Raw genomic sequence first — 14,235 nt, 5'->3', positions numbered from 1 at the left:
TTGGAGAGAATTTTTTGTTTAATCACGCTAGTGATAGACACTAGAACAGGATATTATCTTATACAGGAAGGCTGGAGGAGCTAGAGACACTTTTTTTTAAAGTGTTAATATCTTTTATTGTTTGTTTAATGAAATTCCACTTATTTCTCAGCACAGGTCCCCTCCACGATGTGTGCCAAGTGGCTGTTTAGTTTGCATATTCTACCAATGTTGTGGGACTTCCTGCTTCCTAAGGCATTCATTCCATCTCTGGGCACTCGGACACTCCCTGGGTATAACTTTTCAATCTTAACTCTGTAAAATGTGATAAATAGTGAAAACAGTTTCTGATGCCATCCTTTGTGGCTTGGCTGTAGAATCATTGGTATCACTGAATCACTGGTATCATTGGCAAGTTCTGCCAAGTGGCCAAGTATATCTGTTTATTTAAGCATGGAGAAACTTTAAAGTTCATTTCTAAAGGAAGAAACCTTGGCATTACTAAGAGTGACTGACTGAAAAAGGATCCTGTGGTCCGGGTGGAAGATGAGTACAGAAGACTTTCCGGCTCTGGTGTGGTTTTGAGGTTGTATATAAAGCTGAAATGACACTTCCTGTGTCAAGACCTCTTTTATAACAGCACTCAAGTCTTAGCAAGGATATCTTCACACAAAACAGAGACAATGTCTTCTCAAAATGAGGATTTGGTGCTGTTTTTTTTCTATGTTGTCATCTCTGGCCAAGCCACCTTGGAAACCCATGTATAAATACATAAAATACTAAATCTTTAAGAGAATTAAGTTACAGCTTAAGCACAGTGTTTGACATCAAAGGTCAGAACTTAGTAGAGCTCAGAGAAACTTTGAGAAGCGGTTGTGGGCTTCCTACATTCTGATCCAGTGGATGGAGACGCAACTCAGTTTCTACTTCAGAGATAATGTCTTCTTTATTGTCATTGGGTTGTGTTTTTTCCCCCTTTACCATTTGAAGATGTTTATAAATAATGAAGAGACCAAAAAGGGAGGCGAGCAAATGAATGAGACCCAAGTGGATTGCCAGACATGCTACCTGGAAAACTCCCAACTCAGTGGTACTTCTTTGGGTTTTGTTCGTTTCATTGTTTTCTTGCTTCCCCAAGCTTGTAACTTGTCAGTTTGTTCAAGGGCCGGGCACTCTCTCAGAATGTGTGTCTGGGGTTCTTCCATCTGGTTTCATATAATTAGCTAACAACCAACGTGGAGCCAATTTGGGTGAGTCCTTTATCATTAGGTGAAGGGCAGAGTCATCCAAACCTGCTTGAACAGGAAGTATACTTTCTTGGCAAAAATGGGCTGAAAAGCAATGATGTCACCAAACAGTGATGAGAAGACAGGAGAGAAGTAGCTTTTTGAGAACGGCTATGAGTACATCTGACACAAGGGGCATGAGGAGAATTGGGGTTTAGGTCATTAGAGCTGTGGATTAGTGGAGCTAGGCTGGGATGTTCTGAAAGCTTGGCTCTGGAGAGGGAAAGGCTAGTAGTAGTGTCAGAAAAGAGGGAACTAACCAAAAAAACACCTCAGATGTGAGATTCATACTTTTATCACTTAAAGGATATATATATCTTCCTCTATCCCCACCCCACAAGCTTGCTTTCCTGTAAAAGATGAACCATGATTTCTCTAAAAGCTATTATCTTAAAGAACCAGAGTCCCAAGGTATCTGGCCTAGAGAAACAATCCAGATTTTAGCCCTTAGGGGCCATTTAATCCTGGGGGGTGAGAGTGGGGGGGGTGTTTAAAAAACCATTGAAATGTTCTTCGGTTTGCAGTGAGTTCTGAACTATCATAGGGTCCTGCATATGGGAGTGCAAGACCTAATAAACTGAAATCTCCACTGCACCAGATGCTGGGGAGAGGGCTGGCCAGATGTCAGTAGTTCTTCACCAAGCCTTACACCAAGGCCGTTAGCCAGAAGTAGAACGGCTTCTTTGGGGTTCACTTCCTTATTATTTCTCCTGCTCAGAAATAGTGAGAGAATGTTATCTGAAGAACGTGGAGGAAGAGGAACAAGCAGTGGGGAAGGAGGGGGGGAATCTTTTCATGACAGGATAATTTGCCTTAGACCATTGAGTGTTGTCTGCCTTCCAGTTCAGATTCTTGGATTAGTTTATAGAGTTTCTTCTTATTTGATCTAGAAGAACAACAATGGGCTAAGATTATGCAAACCTAAAATCATGGCCCCAGGAATTCCTCATACCAAGCCTTAGGACATGGTAAACATCTCTCCTCCTTAAAATTGCTTTGCTGTTTGTGAGGCCAGGATGGAGCCTCTTGTCAAAACAGGTGCTTTCTTTTCTTGATGACCAATTAAAACTTCCGGGCAAAGCTTTCTTTTTTGGGGGAGAGGGGACGGATAGTGTCCTACTGTATTGCTTAATGGCCTAATCCAAACCAAGTTGTGTGGGTCAATCCATACAATGCCTTATTTTACTCTAATCTTCAGCATTAGTCCTCATAACACTGAGGAGCCTATCAGTCAGTAAGTGGCCAGATCCAGGGGGAAGCTTTTTCTGCATCTACATGGGTGGATAGCTTTTTGAATAATTGAGCAGAAAAGGCATGATAATGTGACATATTCATAAATCATTGAGTCAGCTCCAGCCAATCTCTTGGAACTTCTGTTTTCTCTGGTACCAGATGTCTCTCTAGGCTCTGAAGAAAGAAAGGCTAGCAGCAGTGTCAGAAAAGAGGGCAACAAACCAAAAAAAGCCACCTAAGATATGAGGTTTATACTTTTACCACTTAGAGAAAGCTCACATCTCTAGAGAAAAACACCTCTCACTAGAGCTCTCTGGAGTAACCTCCCCAAACGGTACTGGGAGGAGCACCTAGAATGTCTGAAAGCCTGGCTCCTTGAGCCATGGTCAAGCAGACTCTGCGAGGATTTCCTATTCTTAATCACCCCTGGAATCTCTCCAGGGAGTCTTGAGGTCCTAGGCTGAAGCCCCAGATCAGCCCCCGACTCCCAATCAAGACTTGCGGAACTCATCCAAACGCTGGACCTTAGTGTTCCAGATGCAGGTGTTCACGTTCTTGGCCTCATCGTCCTCCCCAACCCAGTCTCCGCACAGCACTGACCACCTCCGGGCTTTTCTCACTGACGCAGCCATACAGCTCTCTGAGCCGCTTCCACAGCTGTCACCACGTGAAGTCAGCGGAGCGCCACAACAGCAGGAAAAAAAAAAAAAGGGACGTGGGACCAAGACACAAACATCCTGTCTGTCCCCACTACCTCAAGTGGCTCCAGCTTGAGAATGTGTGTGGCACAGACCTACCCAATGGCTCACAAAAACTCATCTTTGTGTCATTGCTAGTGAGCGAGCATTTTCTCTAAAGTCCAGGGACTTAAATGGTGCTATTCTTTGGCTTATGAAGTCAGTGACAGGGGACAGTGACAGGCAATGCCCCGCTGCTGAACCAGGATGAGTTCATGTGCAGAGCAGAGTCTAGGCAGGAGTTCTGATCAGGGGCCAGTGAACACCAGCTTCTGGGGAGTTCCATCTCTTTTCACAGACCAATTTAAGAGAGGGGCTGGACCAGGGGCAAAGGGCTGCAGCTGCCTGGCCGCATTCAGTCCTCACTGCCTGGTAAGGACTCGGCCATGCGCAGTTCTGTTCTTCCTTGCGGGGCTAGGGGCTTCTCGGGTCAGGTCTCATCTCGTATAGGATCTCTTCCAGCTAAAGATCTCCTCCAGAGTGGAAGAGGGGGAGACCTCCCGCTTCGGCAGAGTTCCCCAGCGACGCCGGCCCGCTAGGAAGGAAGCTCGGCGCCTGCTCAGCCCTTTCATCCTCTCTTCCGTCCGGAAGAAGTCAGTCAAGGCCCGGAAGTACTCCAAGGTGACCTCATGGCTCCAGGCTGGCAAGGGCTCCTGGCGCAGGAAGCCGCAGTGGCCCCCGTGGCGGCTGAGCAGGAGGAAGAAGTAGGGGTTGCTGTGAAAGAGTTCAGTTGGCAGAAAGTGGTTTGGGGGCCCGCACACAGGGTCGTCGGCACTGCAGATGCACAGCACAGGTACCGCTGCCTCATCCACATCCCGGAGGGGGTCGTTGTGGTCCCAGTAGGTGTCCCAGCTGATGGGGAAGCTCTTGGTGTGGCAGAAGAGGGTCTCCTCAAACTCCCGCAGGGAGCGGCTCCTGAACAGTTTGCCAGTATCCACGGTGTCCTCCAGGGCCGTGGCGTACCTGGCAGCAAGAAGTTGAAGGAGGAAGGAAGGAAAGAGAAAATAAATTGACAGCACATGTTACAGAATGGCCACCCACAGGCCAGTGTCTGACCACGGAGGCTTTCTTTGGCCATACAGTGTGTTGAAAAACTTCCACATCGTTGCCATCATTTAAAACCAGGAGATTTGGGAATTCCCTGGCAGTCTGGTGCTTAAAACTGCTGTGGGCCTGGTTTGATCCCTAGTCAGGGAACTAAGGTACCACAAGCCACATGGAGTGGCCAAAAATCAGGATAATTCACATAAAATGCAGCTAGCTGGCTTCTCAAAGGAAATGAGGAGATTTGATGACATAGGCTGGAATGGCAACAATCAGGGTATTTCTGCCCTCCTTCCTGTATTACAGTTTCTACCAGCATGGTCATTCACAGCATCACCTCCCCAGCCCTGGGGCAGTATTTGACTTTACAGCCGTGACCACTATCCTCCTGACCTCAACTTCTGACCCCTGTAGGGAACTTGCTACAAACTGTCACCTCCTGTACCCCTCTTAGAACCCACTGGCTCAGACTATCCAAACCAGCAAGTGACACCCCCATCATTAACATTTTACTTTAAGTTGTATTAGTTTGCTTGCTTTTTAAAAAATTTATTTATTTACTTTTAGCTGTGCTGGGTCTTTGTTGCTGCACAGCCTTTTCTCTAGTTGTGGCGAGCCTAGTTGCAGTGCACGAGGTTCTCATTGTGGTGGCTTCTCTTGTTGTGGAGCATGGGCTCTCACTATGTGGGCTCAGTTGTTGCGGCTCCTGGGCTCTAAAGCACAGGCTCAGTAGTTGTGGTGTAACGGGCTTAGCTGTTCCACGGCATGTAGGATCTTCCTGGACCAGAAATCGAATCCATGTCTCCTGCATTGGCAGGCGGATTCTCTACCACTGAACCACCAGGAAAGCCCAGTTTGGTTGTTTTTGAAAAGATAATATGCTGTCCAGATGATGACAAATGAGTGTGACCTTGATCAGTGGGGCAGGTATTTCTAGAGAGGGCTGAGTGGTGGAGGAAGTAACTGGGAGTGTAATAATTAATTTACAGGGTGAGTTCCCAAATGGGAGTCTGAGAGCAACTGCTTTGGGAAAGAGGGATATGTTTGCTGTTTCCACCTTCCTGGGGAGAGCCTGGCACCCTGACCAGGAGGCCAGGATGGGCAGTTCAGTACTTAGTTTGGGTTAATTCAGCCTTAGCCAGCTGAATTGGGATAGGTGCCTCCTGCAAACATTCAAAGAGGCTTGCCCCAAGTAGGCAATCCCCAAATTCCATGGGCAGGGCAGTTCCTAATGGCCCAGTTTTTCTCTTCACTTCCCTCACTGTATCCTCCAGCTGGTACCTGGGGTCAGCAGCACTGATGGTGGTCATTTGCGGAAGGAAACTGACAATTAGGCCATGTGAGAGCACCTTGCCCCTGGACTGTGGCTCTGGGTTGCCATGGTAGCATGAGGGCTGCTGTTGAGCTCAGGGTTTGGGAGGCAAAATGGAGCAAGGAAAGAAAGACAAATCACAATTGCCACTATGTACTGGTGCCAGGCCCTGTTCTTTGGTTATCTTATTTCATGCCACCTTGTGAGGTGGTTATTATTAACTCCCTTTAACTGAAGAGGAAAGTGAGGCTCATAGGGATTAGCTAGACATGATGGCAACACTGTGGTGGGGCAGAAAGACCTGGGATGTGGGGTCAGACTCATTTGGGTTCAAATCCTGAATTTCCAGCAACTTAGCTAACCCTTTCATCTCCTAGGAAAGCAACAGTGTAAGCTGAGGCCTGGTTATTTGCTGTGGGACTGTCATCCAGGCCTTTTCAGTGTAAGAGTCTCCCTGTCACCCTGGTGGTAGATTCTTTTCTTTTTGGAGATTTAAAGAAATATGTTTAAACATTCTTAAAATTTTTGCATTAAATATTGAGTACATACCTAGGAATATGCAAAACACTTGTCAGGTCAAAGGAATTTCAATAAATCAAATAACCACCAAATTTCTGATTCCTGTCACCTCCAGGCTCAGAGACTATAAGGAAACATTCTGGACAATCAGTCACAATTGCTTCCAGAGCCCTCTTTGCTGATTTGACTAGGCGATGTGCAGCATCAGGTGCTCAGGTTGCTAGGACGCGGTGCGGCTGAGGTGAGGCCACAGGGCCTCCTGGGCTGGAGTCCCTGCTCCAGCTAATGATGCTGACTCAGTCGGTCCGTGGCTTTTAAATTTGCTTCTCTGATTCTGTCTAGACTAGAGGGTTTGGACGCTTCAGAAACTGTGAAAGGACTTCCCTGTTGGTCCAGTGGCTAAGACTTCACACTCCCAATGCAGGGAAACCAAGTTTGAGCCCTGGTCGGGGAACTAGATCCCATATGCCATAACTAAGGATTCAGCATGCTGCAGCTAAGACCCAGCACAGCCAAATGAATAAATAAAATATAAAATAAATTTAAAAAAAAGAAAGGAACTGTGTGTGGAGAACTCTGCCCAAATTGCTCTACACCTGTTTGATTCAGTACCAAGCAGAGCTGTTTCCCAGCCCCAAACCCCTACCCACCGCGTCTGCGGCCCCCATTACCCACCTGCTGAGGGCGATCTTCTGGTGAAGCAGAAAGCCCCGCTCGTAGGGCCAGGGCAGGCCGGCCTCAAACCACTCGCGGCAGCGTAGCACGGGCGAGATGCAGGCGGCTCCAGTCACGTAGCTGGAGGAACCACACTCGCCCAGGTAGGACAGCAGCAGCGCCGAGCCCGAGCCCTCGCTCACCGCGAACAGCGGGGCCGCGGGGTGTCGGAAGCGGATGTAAGTGATGGCCTCTTTGAGGTCGGACGGGTCGCCAAAGGGCTGCAGCCGGGGGCTGACCAGTGGGCAGCCGTGGTGGCCGCGCCGGTGGAAGATCACCGGGTAGTAGCCGCGCCCCAGGGCCAGCAGGCAGAGGCCGAGCACGTTGCGGGTGAGGCGCCCCCAGGCGTTGGGGATCACCAGCAGTACCGCCGGGAGGCCCCCGGCGTTGGTGGCCCGGCGGCCCCGGGCGCCAGGTCCCACCACCCAGTCCAGGGCCACCAGCCCGTCGTCTGCCAACTGCAGGTACTCCCGGGCCAGCTCGGACCCCGGCCCCACCGGCAGCACGAAGTGGCAGAGGGTCTGCAGGTGGGGCCCCGACAGCCAGGGGCGCGGGCCCGGCTCCAGCGCGGCCGAGCGTCGCAGAGCGCGCAGCAGGCACTGGGCCAGCGCCGACGGCTTACAGATGAGCCTGCAGCCGCCGGGCAGCGGCTCCCGCCCGTCGCTGAACTGACCCGCGGGGCCTCCGCCGTCCACCTCCTCCCCGTGATCTTCGCTCCGCGCCCCCGGCAGGGTCCTCGCTCCGACGGCGCGCCTTCCGGGGCGCCGCAGCCGCAGGGCGAGCAGGCAGAGTAGGGCGAGAGCGGCCAGGAGCAGGGCGAGGGCGGCGCCCCACGGTGGCATGGCGAGGCCAGAGAAACCCCGGCGGGCAGCCGCGGCGGGGACGCCCCTCGGCTTGCTCCCCACTCTTCCCGCGGCTCCGCCCGGCCGCTGCTGCTGCCCAGGGCCCTCCCGCGGGGCAGGGAGAGGGTGCGCTCCGGATTGGCCGCGGCCCCGCAGAGGCAGCCAGTTCGCGCCCGGCTCCCCTCACCCACCCACCCCTATCCCGCCCCCCGGCCCTTTGTACAGCGATTGCGACAGGCAGGAGCAGAGGGTGAAAGGAGCGGAGGCCACGGAGAGGCAGCGAGGACGCGCCGGCGAGGCGGAAGGGAGTGGGGAAGGCGAGCCGAGGAGCGGAGTGTGGGCGGCGGAGGAGTGAGGGGAGACTCGGGGACCGAGGCCGGGGAGACAGGAGTGAGCCTCAGGATCCTCTGCCCCGCCCCTCCGCCCCGCGTGGTGTGTGGGGTGTGTAGCTCCCGGGGAGCCCCTGCGTCACTGCGCCCTCAGGGGCCGCTGCCGAGAAGCAGCAAAAGGGAGAAGCGAATGAACCGCAGCTCCCGGCGCGGACCCCGGGCTCCCGCGGCGCGGCGCGGCCGCAGCGGGAACCATCACCCGCACCTCGGTCGCCCGGACCGGCTGTCCTCTCCGACCTCGGTGTCCGTCTCCGCGCCGCCGGCACCCGCAACTGCGCAATAACTCCTGCCGGGAAGGAGTCCGGCTCAGGGCCAGCGAGGGCCAGGGCAAGCGTTGCGCCCCGACCGCAGGCTTGCAGCGGGAGCCCAGAGGGCCAGGGACTGCTCGTTCCCTTGCCTGCATTAGACCGCCCTGCCGACGCCCCCGCGAGCATGGGGCTGCCCTGGATCCTGGCTGCAGGGAGAGGGAACCCTCAACACCGCTCCCCAAGAAGGACTTCCCCAAAAGAAACAGCCCCTGAGCCGGAGGAAAAGATGCATTCGGGTGCCCTTGGAGGGGGGGGTGCCTGTCACCCCGCGAGCGGGCCGTGGCGGGGAATGGATTGAGTCCCTTCATCAGCTCAATCTCTGGGGCGCGGGGGAGCGGGTAAGAAATACCCCTTGCAAGTCACGGAGGGTGGGGGCGGTGGATGTGGGAGACGCTCTTGCTCGATTTCAAAGTTTTAGGCTGGACATTACAGCTCTCACCCTCCACCTACTTTCCCGTCTTCCCTCAAAATCCCGAGCTGGGCCAAGGAGATGCGCGCCAGGGATAGGGCGGCACAGCGGGCGCCCCGCTGCGGGGAATGTCTGGCCCGAGCACCCTGCTGGGGGCGAGGCCTGTGACTCCACCTCTCGAGGTGGCCAAAGTCTCCTCGGGCACCGGCGGGCCACCACTGGGCTTATCACGAAAGCGGAGGCGGACGTGGACAACAAAGCAGCCCCCAGCCCGGCTGCAGTTTCCTGGGACTTCCGGGCCTGGGGAGCCTGGAGGCCCGAGACCCTCTGAGACGCCTCCGGATTCGGGCGCTATTTGCGAGGGGAGCAGTGGGGACCCTCTCCTTTCCGCAGCTTGTATTTCAGGATTCTCCCCCTCTTCCAGAGGCAGTCATAGTGATGAGTCTGAAGGGGGTTTGCCGAAGGAGCGGACGCGTTTCCTCTCCTGGGCCACCTAGTTCACAGGAGTCTCACTTCCCGCCCTCCTTCCCGCTCCACGATCCCACCCGGGAGCTGCAGCTGCGCCCTGCAGGCCGCGGAGACCCGCTGGAATCAGTGCCGGGGGGAGGGAAGTGGTCCCGCCCGTCTCGCTGCGCGGTGCGCTGAGAACCCGCTTCCAGATGACTTTTCCGGCTTGGGCTGGCGGACGCGTACGCGCGCGGCCCGGGCCGTGGGCGGGCCCAGGGGCGGGGCGGGGACCCGGCGAGAGCCGCCCGGAGCCGCGGGGGCGGGGCGAGGCCGGGGGCGGGGCGAGGCCGGGGCGGGGCGAGGGCGGGGCGAGGCCGGGGGCGGGGGCGAGGCCGGGGGCGCGCGAGCCCGGGGAGTCGAGCGCGGTCTGGGGTCGGGCCGGACCAGCGCGCGCGAGCCCGGGGGTCTACGTGGGCACGCGGGCGGCGTGGGTGCGCGGGGGCAGGCCCAGGCGGCGAGCGTTCCCTTGTTGGCTGGGCGGTCGCCGGCCTCGGGCGGGCCGGGATGGCGCCTCCTCCGCCGCCGCCCCAGCTGTTGCTCCTGGCCGCCCTGGCGGGGCTCCTGGGTCCCCGTGAGGTAAGGCGACCCGCTGCCAAGAAGCCTTCGGCCCGGGGTCTCCAAGTGCTTTGCCAGAAGGAGGGCGTGCCGAGAAGGGGACTCGGAGTTCTCCCCGGGAGTGCTGGGCCTGGGAGGGAGAGGGCAGAGCCCTCTCCGAGGCCAGGCGACCCAGCTCTTCTGCGCCTTGAACCCACAGGTGGTGGCTGAACCGGCGGCGGAGGAGGGGGGAGCCCGTTGTCCCGAGGGCCTATGGCCTCTGCCCCCACAGGTGGGAGCCTGGAGGGCGGTGGGAGAGAGGAGCGTGAAGGGGTAGCGCAGTCCCGCCCTGGCCTCGCGGTGCCCTCCACAGCCATCCTCTGAGCACCTTCTTCCTCCGGCCCTCGTCACCAGCGTTACCATCCCAACGTGACAGCACGGGCCTGCTGTCCTGTCCCACCCCCATCCCCCCAGCGGAGTCCCCCGGGGCCTCTCAGTTCTCTTGTCTCCCTGGTACAGGTGTCACCAAGAGTGACCTACACATGGATGCGGCCACGGCAGGTGAGTACAAGTAGGAGGCATCCTCGGGGTCTGCGCTGGAAACAGTCAACTCCTTGCAGGCTTTCTCCACCTCTTCTGCCCACTGGCTCCATTCTTTATTGCTCCCCACTCCAGGAGGAGACAGTGCTCTTAGTCCCAGGACAGTGAGCTTAGGCCTCTGTCTTCTGCAGCGAGGTGTCAGGAATGCTATTGAGTAGCTGGCTGTGTGGGCAGGAGGTTGCAAGGGGATTGAGAGTCCTAGGAGAAAACCACCTGTGCTCTGGCTCTGCTGGGTGACTTTGGAAGTCTGCTGACTTCTCTGGGCCCCGCTTTTCTGTGAGAGAGGTTCTTAGTGGTTATTACGGGCTTTGCAGGTGGAACTGGTGGTAAAGAATCCGCCTGTCAATGCAGGATACGCAAGAGATGTGGGTTCAATCCCTGGATCAGGAAGATCCCCTGGAGTAGGAAATGGTAACCCACTCCAGTATTCTTCCCTGGAAAATTCCATGGACAGAGGAGCCTGGCAGGCTACAGCCCAGGGGGTCACAACTGAGCACACACCTTCCCATGAGGAGTAAACAAATTGTGTGGGATAACACTTTGGAAAATAGGAAGCTGTAAGGAGTGTGTGAGTGTGTAATGGGCTTCCCTGGTGGCTCAGTGGTAAAGAACCCACCTGCAATGCAGGAGACGCGGGTTTGATCCCTGGGCCGGGAAGATCCCCTGGAGAAGGAAATGGCAACCCACTCCAGTATTCTTGCGTGGGAAATCCCACGGACAGAGGAGTCTGGTGGGCTATCATCCATGGGGTCAAAAAGAGTCAGACATGACTTAGCAACTAAACAACAGCAAGGAGTGTGTGTACCTCAGGTTACCGACCAAACCTTGGGTCACCTTGTGTGCCTGCGTGTTTCACTGCCAGTGATTGGATAGCTTCTCTGTCCCTTTGGTTTTCCTTTTGAAATACCTATTTTTGATCCTTGTAATATCTCCAAGCCGGAAGAGCTCATGCCACCTGTTTCCTTTCCCCAAACAGCTCTTTTCATTGCAAACTGTTCAGAAACCAGTGGCTCCTCATTTCCCATCTTATCGTGGCCCCACTCCCCTGTCTGGTTTTTCTGGCTCTACCTGGTTCAGTAAGCCTTGTCTAACCTCTCCACAGCTTTGGTTCCCCTCCGGCTGTGTTGGTCTGCTCACCACCTGTGAGCACGAGGCTCCTTCCCCTCTATACCTGGCCTGACCTGACTTGAAAGGGGGCAGCTCCCTGCCCTCCTGCCATCCATCCCCACCCTTCTTCAAGGCCCAGGGCAGGAGTCAGCTCTCCCTTGAGACCTTGCCTGAGCACATTAGCCCTTATTTATTCATCACCTTCTCCAAATTCGTGTAATGCTTGTAATCATCTCTTATAATTTAACTGCTAATCACTTTGAGCTTTATTAGTTTGCTCGTTCATCTGCATTAGTCCTGTTTCCCTGAGTTTCCTTTGTATTCCCTGCAAGCAGAGCCCAGGAGTTCTCTTTTGGCATCTCCTACAGCCTCCGGCACAAATGCCGAGCATCAGGTCAGCTCAATCAAAGAATGATTAATAATTGAAGTGTTTCCATCTTGAGATTGTGCACCTGCTGCCTGTTTGCCCTGTATTCAGATGCTTTGGGGAGACTGAATATATATATAGATGGGTCAATACGTAGAAGACCCGGTCTCTCTTTATGGGGGTGGTTACAGCCTAGGTTGGGGACCTGTAGAGTCAGGTGCACAGGAACATAGCTAAAGAGGGTGGTCTGAGTCTGGCAGAGTTAACCACGCATGTTGTGGAATCTGACCTCTGAGGGGTGGCACTGCTCGGAGAAGAGGGATGAAAGGAATGCTCAGAGGCAAGTGGGCATGCACGCCAGTATCCAGGGCTCTTTATCCTTTCCTGAACCCAGAAAGTGGTAGGGTCATCTGATCATCCTGGGAGTCCCTTGAAGTTGGCTCTCCAGGATGAGAGAACTTGGGACTCTCAGGAGGGATCTGGGCCTGGCTTGACGTTTCCATGCCTTTCCTGCAGGCTGAGGACATCAGCTTCCTCTACCATCCCTGTGCCCACCCCTGGCTGAAGTTCCAGCTTGCCCTCCTGGCCCACACTTGTGTGGCCCAGCCCTCACTGGCCCCTGACTCCAGCCTCACCCAGGATCGGGTAAGTGTTTGCTGAAAGGTGGTTGTCTGGTACCAGCAGAGGCTGCAGCGCCGTAGGCAGAGCAAGGGGATTTCAGGGCCTCCGCTTGCTTGCTCCCCAGCTTCGACTTAGCTCTAACAGTTCCTTCCTCCTTTCGTAGCCCCTCGTACTGGCAGCATGGGGGTTAGCACTGGAGATGGCGTGGGTGGAGCCAGCCCAGGCTGCCCACTGGCTGAAGAGGAGGCAGCAGCAGAAGCAGAGGAGAGAGAAAGCTGGGTTCCATTCTGACACTGTTCCTGGGCCCCCTTCCTTGGTGCCCACGCTGGGCCGAGGGAGGCTGTGCCGTTGGCGAGGGTGTATGCAGGTGAGGGGTGCTGGCCAGGCGTGGCGGTCATGGGGTTGCTGGCTCAGGGTGGTGGTGCCATTGGGTTATCTGGGCAGTGAGGGGGTGACTGCTGTCTCTTCTTTTAGGCCCCGGCTTTGGCCTTTACTCTGCGGAGCTGGCGGCCACCCGGCATGGAGGTGGCATCTAGCGGACCTGGGCAGCTCTTTCCTGGTGGTGCCAGGAGACGTGGGCTGCGGGCCGCCATTGGTCTTCAGCCCACCCCCTCAGCCCCGAGGTTCCCCTCTGTTTCCCCAGGGAGCTTGGAGGCCAAACAGCCCATGTTGGGACCTCAGGGTGAAGGTGATAATGCCCGGTTTGTGTCCACTGGCCCACTGCTGCCTGGGGGACCAGGAAGCAATGTCAGCTCCAGGCTGGATGCTCCGCTGCCCAAAGGGCAGAACAGCCCTGGGGGCTGTGCCTGTCCGGGTCAGGCTTCCCCGGCCCCTCGGGCAGCAGCGCCACCGAGGGCTGCCCGCGGCCCCACCCCGCGCACGGAGGAGGCGGCCTGGGCGGCCATGGCCCTGACCTTCCTGTTGGTGCTGCTCACGCTGGCCACGCTCTGCACTCGGCTGCACCGAAACTTCAGACGCGGGGAGAGTATCTACTGGGAGCCCACGGTGGACAGCCGGGACACCGTGGCTGGTGAGACGCATCCCTCATCACCCCCAGCCCCGCCCCCAGGGCTTCCCGGCCCTTGACCGCTCCGCCTCCTGCCCATAGCTGTGCTGAAGCGGAGGCTGCTGATGCCCCCTCGCCGGGTCAAGCGCTCCCGCCGGAGACCCCTCCTCCCGCCCACGCCGGACAGCGGCCCCGACGGGGACAGCTCCGAGTGACCTGCACCAGCCCTGCCGCTGTGGCAGGTCCGGCTCCTCCCCGCGCGGGAGGCCGCGACCTCCGCCACGTGGCCCGCGCGCGGGTCGCCCCCTGGCGGCCGGAGGGAGCAGTCGCGCCCAAGCGCGGCAGATGGGTTCGTCCTTAGTGTGTGGTTTGCTGGGAGGAATGGGGTGGGGGAGAGGGAGGAGAAAGCAGTTTCAGCCTCCGTTTCAAAAACTCCGTTTTTATTAAATTATTTTAGTAGAGGCTGGAGTTGAGCTTGTGCGTCACAGACAGACAGACACTCCCACCGGGGACACTGTCCTAGGTCACGTAGGTTGTGTTCGAGGTAGGGAGAGGGTTATAGTATCAAGTCCGGCACTCTCGGCTTGCCGCCTCTTGCCAGCCTAGCCTCAGACTCTGGGTTTTAGTAGCATGGTAGACCCTTCCCACCACCATGGGCAAGCAGGTGGCAAGACGCTGGTGGTAGTTACTGAGATGTTATTTGCAGGACCCTGCTAACAGA

General features: G+C 56.0%; 2 protein-coding genes across 6 annotated transcripts; one reads left to right on the top strand and one right to left on the bottom strand.

The window, feature by feature from the left end:
- Positions 1-9,452, bottom strand: ABHD15 (abhydrolase domain containing 15). The gene is made up of 2 exons (XM_081580259.1): positions 6,786-9,452; positions 1-4,198 (listed from the first exon to the last, which is right to left on the bottom strand). The coding sequence occupies exons 1-2, from the start codon at positions 7,664-7,666 to the stop codon at positions 3,673-3,675; spliced, it is 1,407 nt and encodes a 468-aa protein (XP_081436385.1). The 5' UTR covers positions 7,667-9,452; the 3' UTR covers positions 1-3,672.
- Positions 7,178-13,975, top strand: TP53I13 (tumor protein p53 inducible protein 13). Of its 5 annotated transcripts, none has more exons than XM_081580263.1 (7): positions 7,178-7,351; positions 10,034-10,105; positions 10,333-10,374; positions 12,404-12,532; positions 12,672-12,875; positions 12,983-13,538; positions 13,617-13,975. In XM_081580263.1, exons 3-7 carry the CDS (start codon positions 10,360-10,362, stop codon positions 13,727-13,729), a joined length of 1,017 nt encoding a protein of 338 aa, XP_081436389.1. In that variant the 5' UTR covers positions 7,178-7,351; positions 10,034-10,105; positions 10,333-10,359; the 3' UTR covers positions 13,730-13,975. The 5 variants fall into 5 exon arrangements, with proteins under 5 accessions (XP_081436389.1, XP_081436386.1, XP_081436390.1 ...); XM_081580260.1 differs by lacking the exon at positions 7,178-7,351 and adding an exon at positions 9,585-9,855; XM_081580264.1 differs by lacking the exons at positions 7,178-7,351; positions 10,034-10,105 and adding an exon at positions 9,585-9,710.
- The last annotated feature ends 260 nt before the right edge of the window (positions 13,976-14,235 follow it).

Source organism: Giraffa tippelskirchi, chromosome 3 (genome assembly GCF_054371585.1).
Source record: "Giraffa tippelskirchi isolate mGirTip1 chromosome 3, T2T-mGirTip1v1.2.pri, whole genome shotgun sequence".
Lineage (NCBI taxonomy): Eukaryota > Metazoa > Chordata > Mammalia > Artiodactyla > Giraffidae > Giraffa > Giraffa tippelskirchi.
This window is presented reverse-complemented; position numbering and strand designations above follow the sequence as displayed.

Coding starts and splice junctions, on each gene's coding strand:
- ABHD15 (XM_081580259.1), bottom strand. CDS start 7,666: ATGCCACCGTGGGGCGCCGCCCTCGCCCTGCTCCTGGCCGCTCTCGCC. Junction 4,199..6,785: donor CAGAAGATCGCCCTCAGCAG/GTGGGTAATGGG, acceptor TCTTGCTGCCAG/GTACGCCACGGCCCTGGAGG.
- TP53I13 (XM_081580260.1), top strand. CDS start 9,784: ATGGCGCCTCCTCCGCCGCCGCCCCAGCTGTTGCTCCTGGCCGCCCTG. Junction 9,856..10,033: donor GGCTCCTGGGTCCCCGTGAG/GTAAGGCGACCC, acceptor TTGAACCCACAG/GTGGTGGCTGAACCGGCGGC. Junction 12,876..12,982: donor GTTGGCGAGGGTGTATGCAG/GTGAGGGGTGCT, acceptor CTCTTCTTTTAG/GCCCCGGCTTTGGCCTTTAC.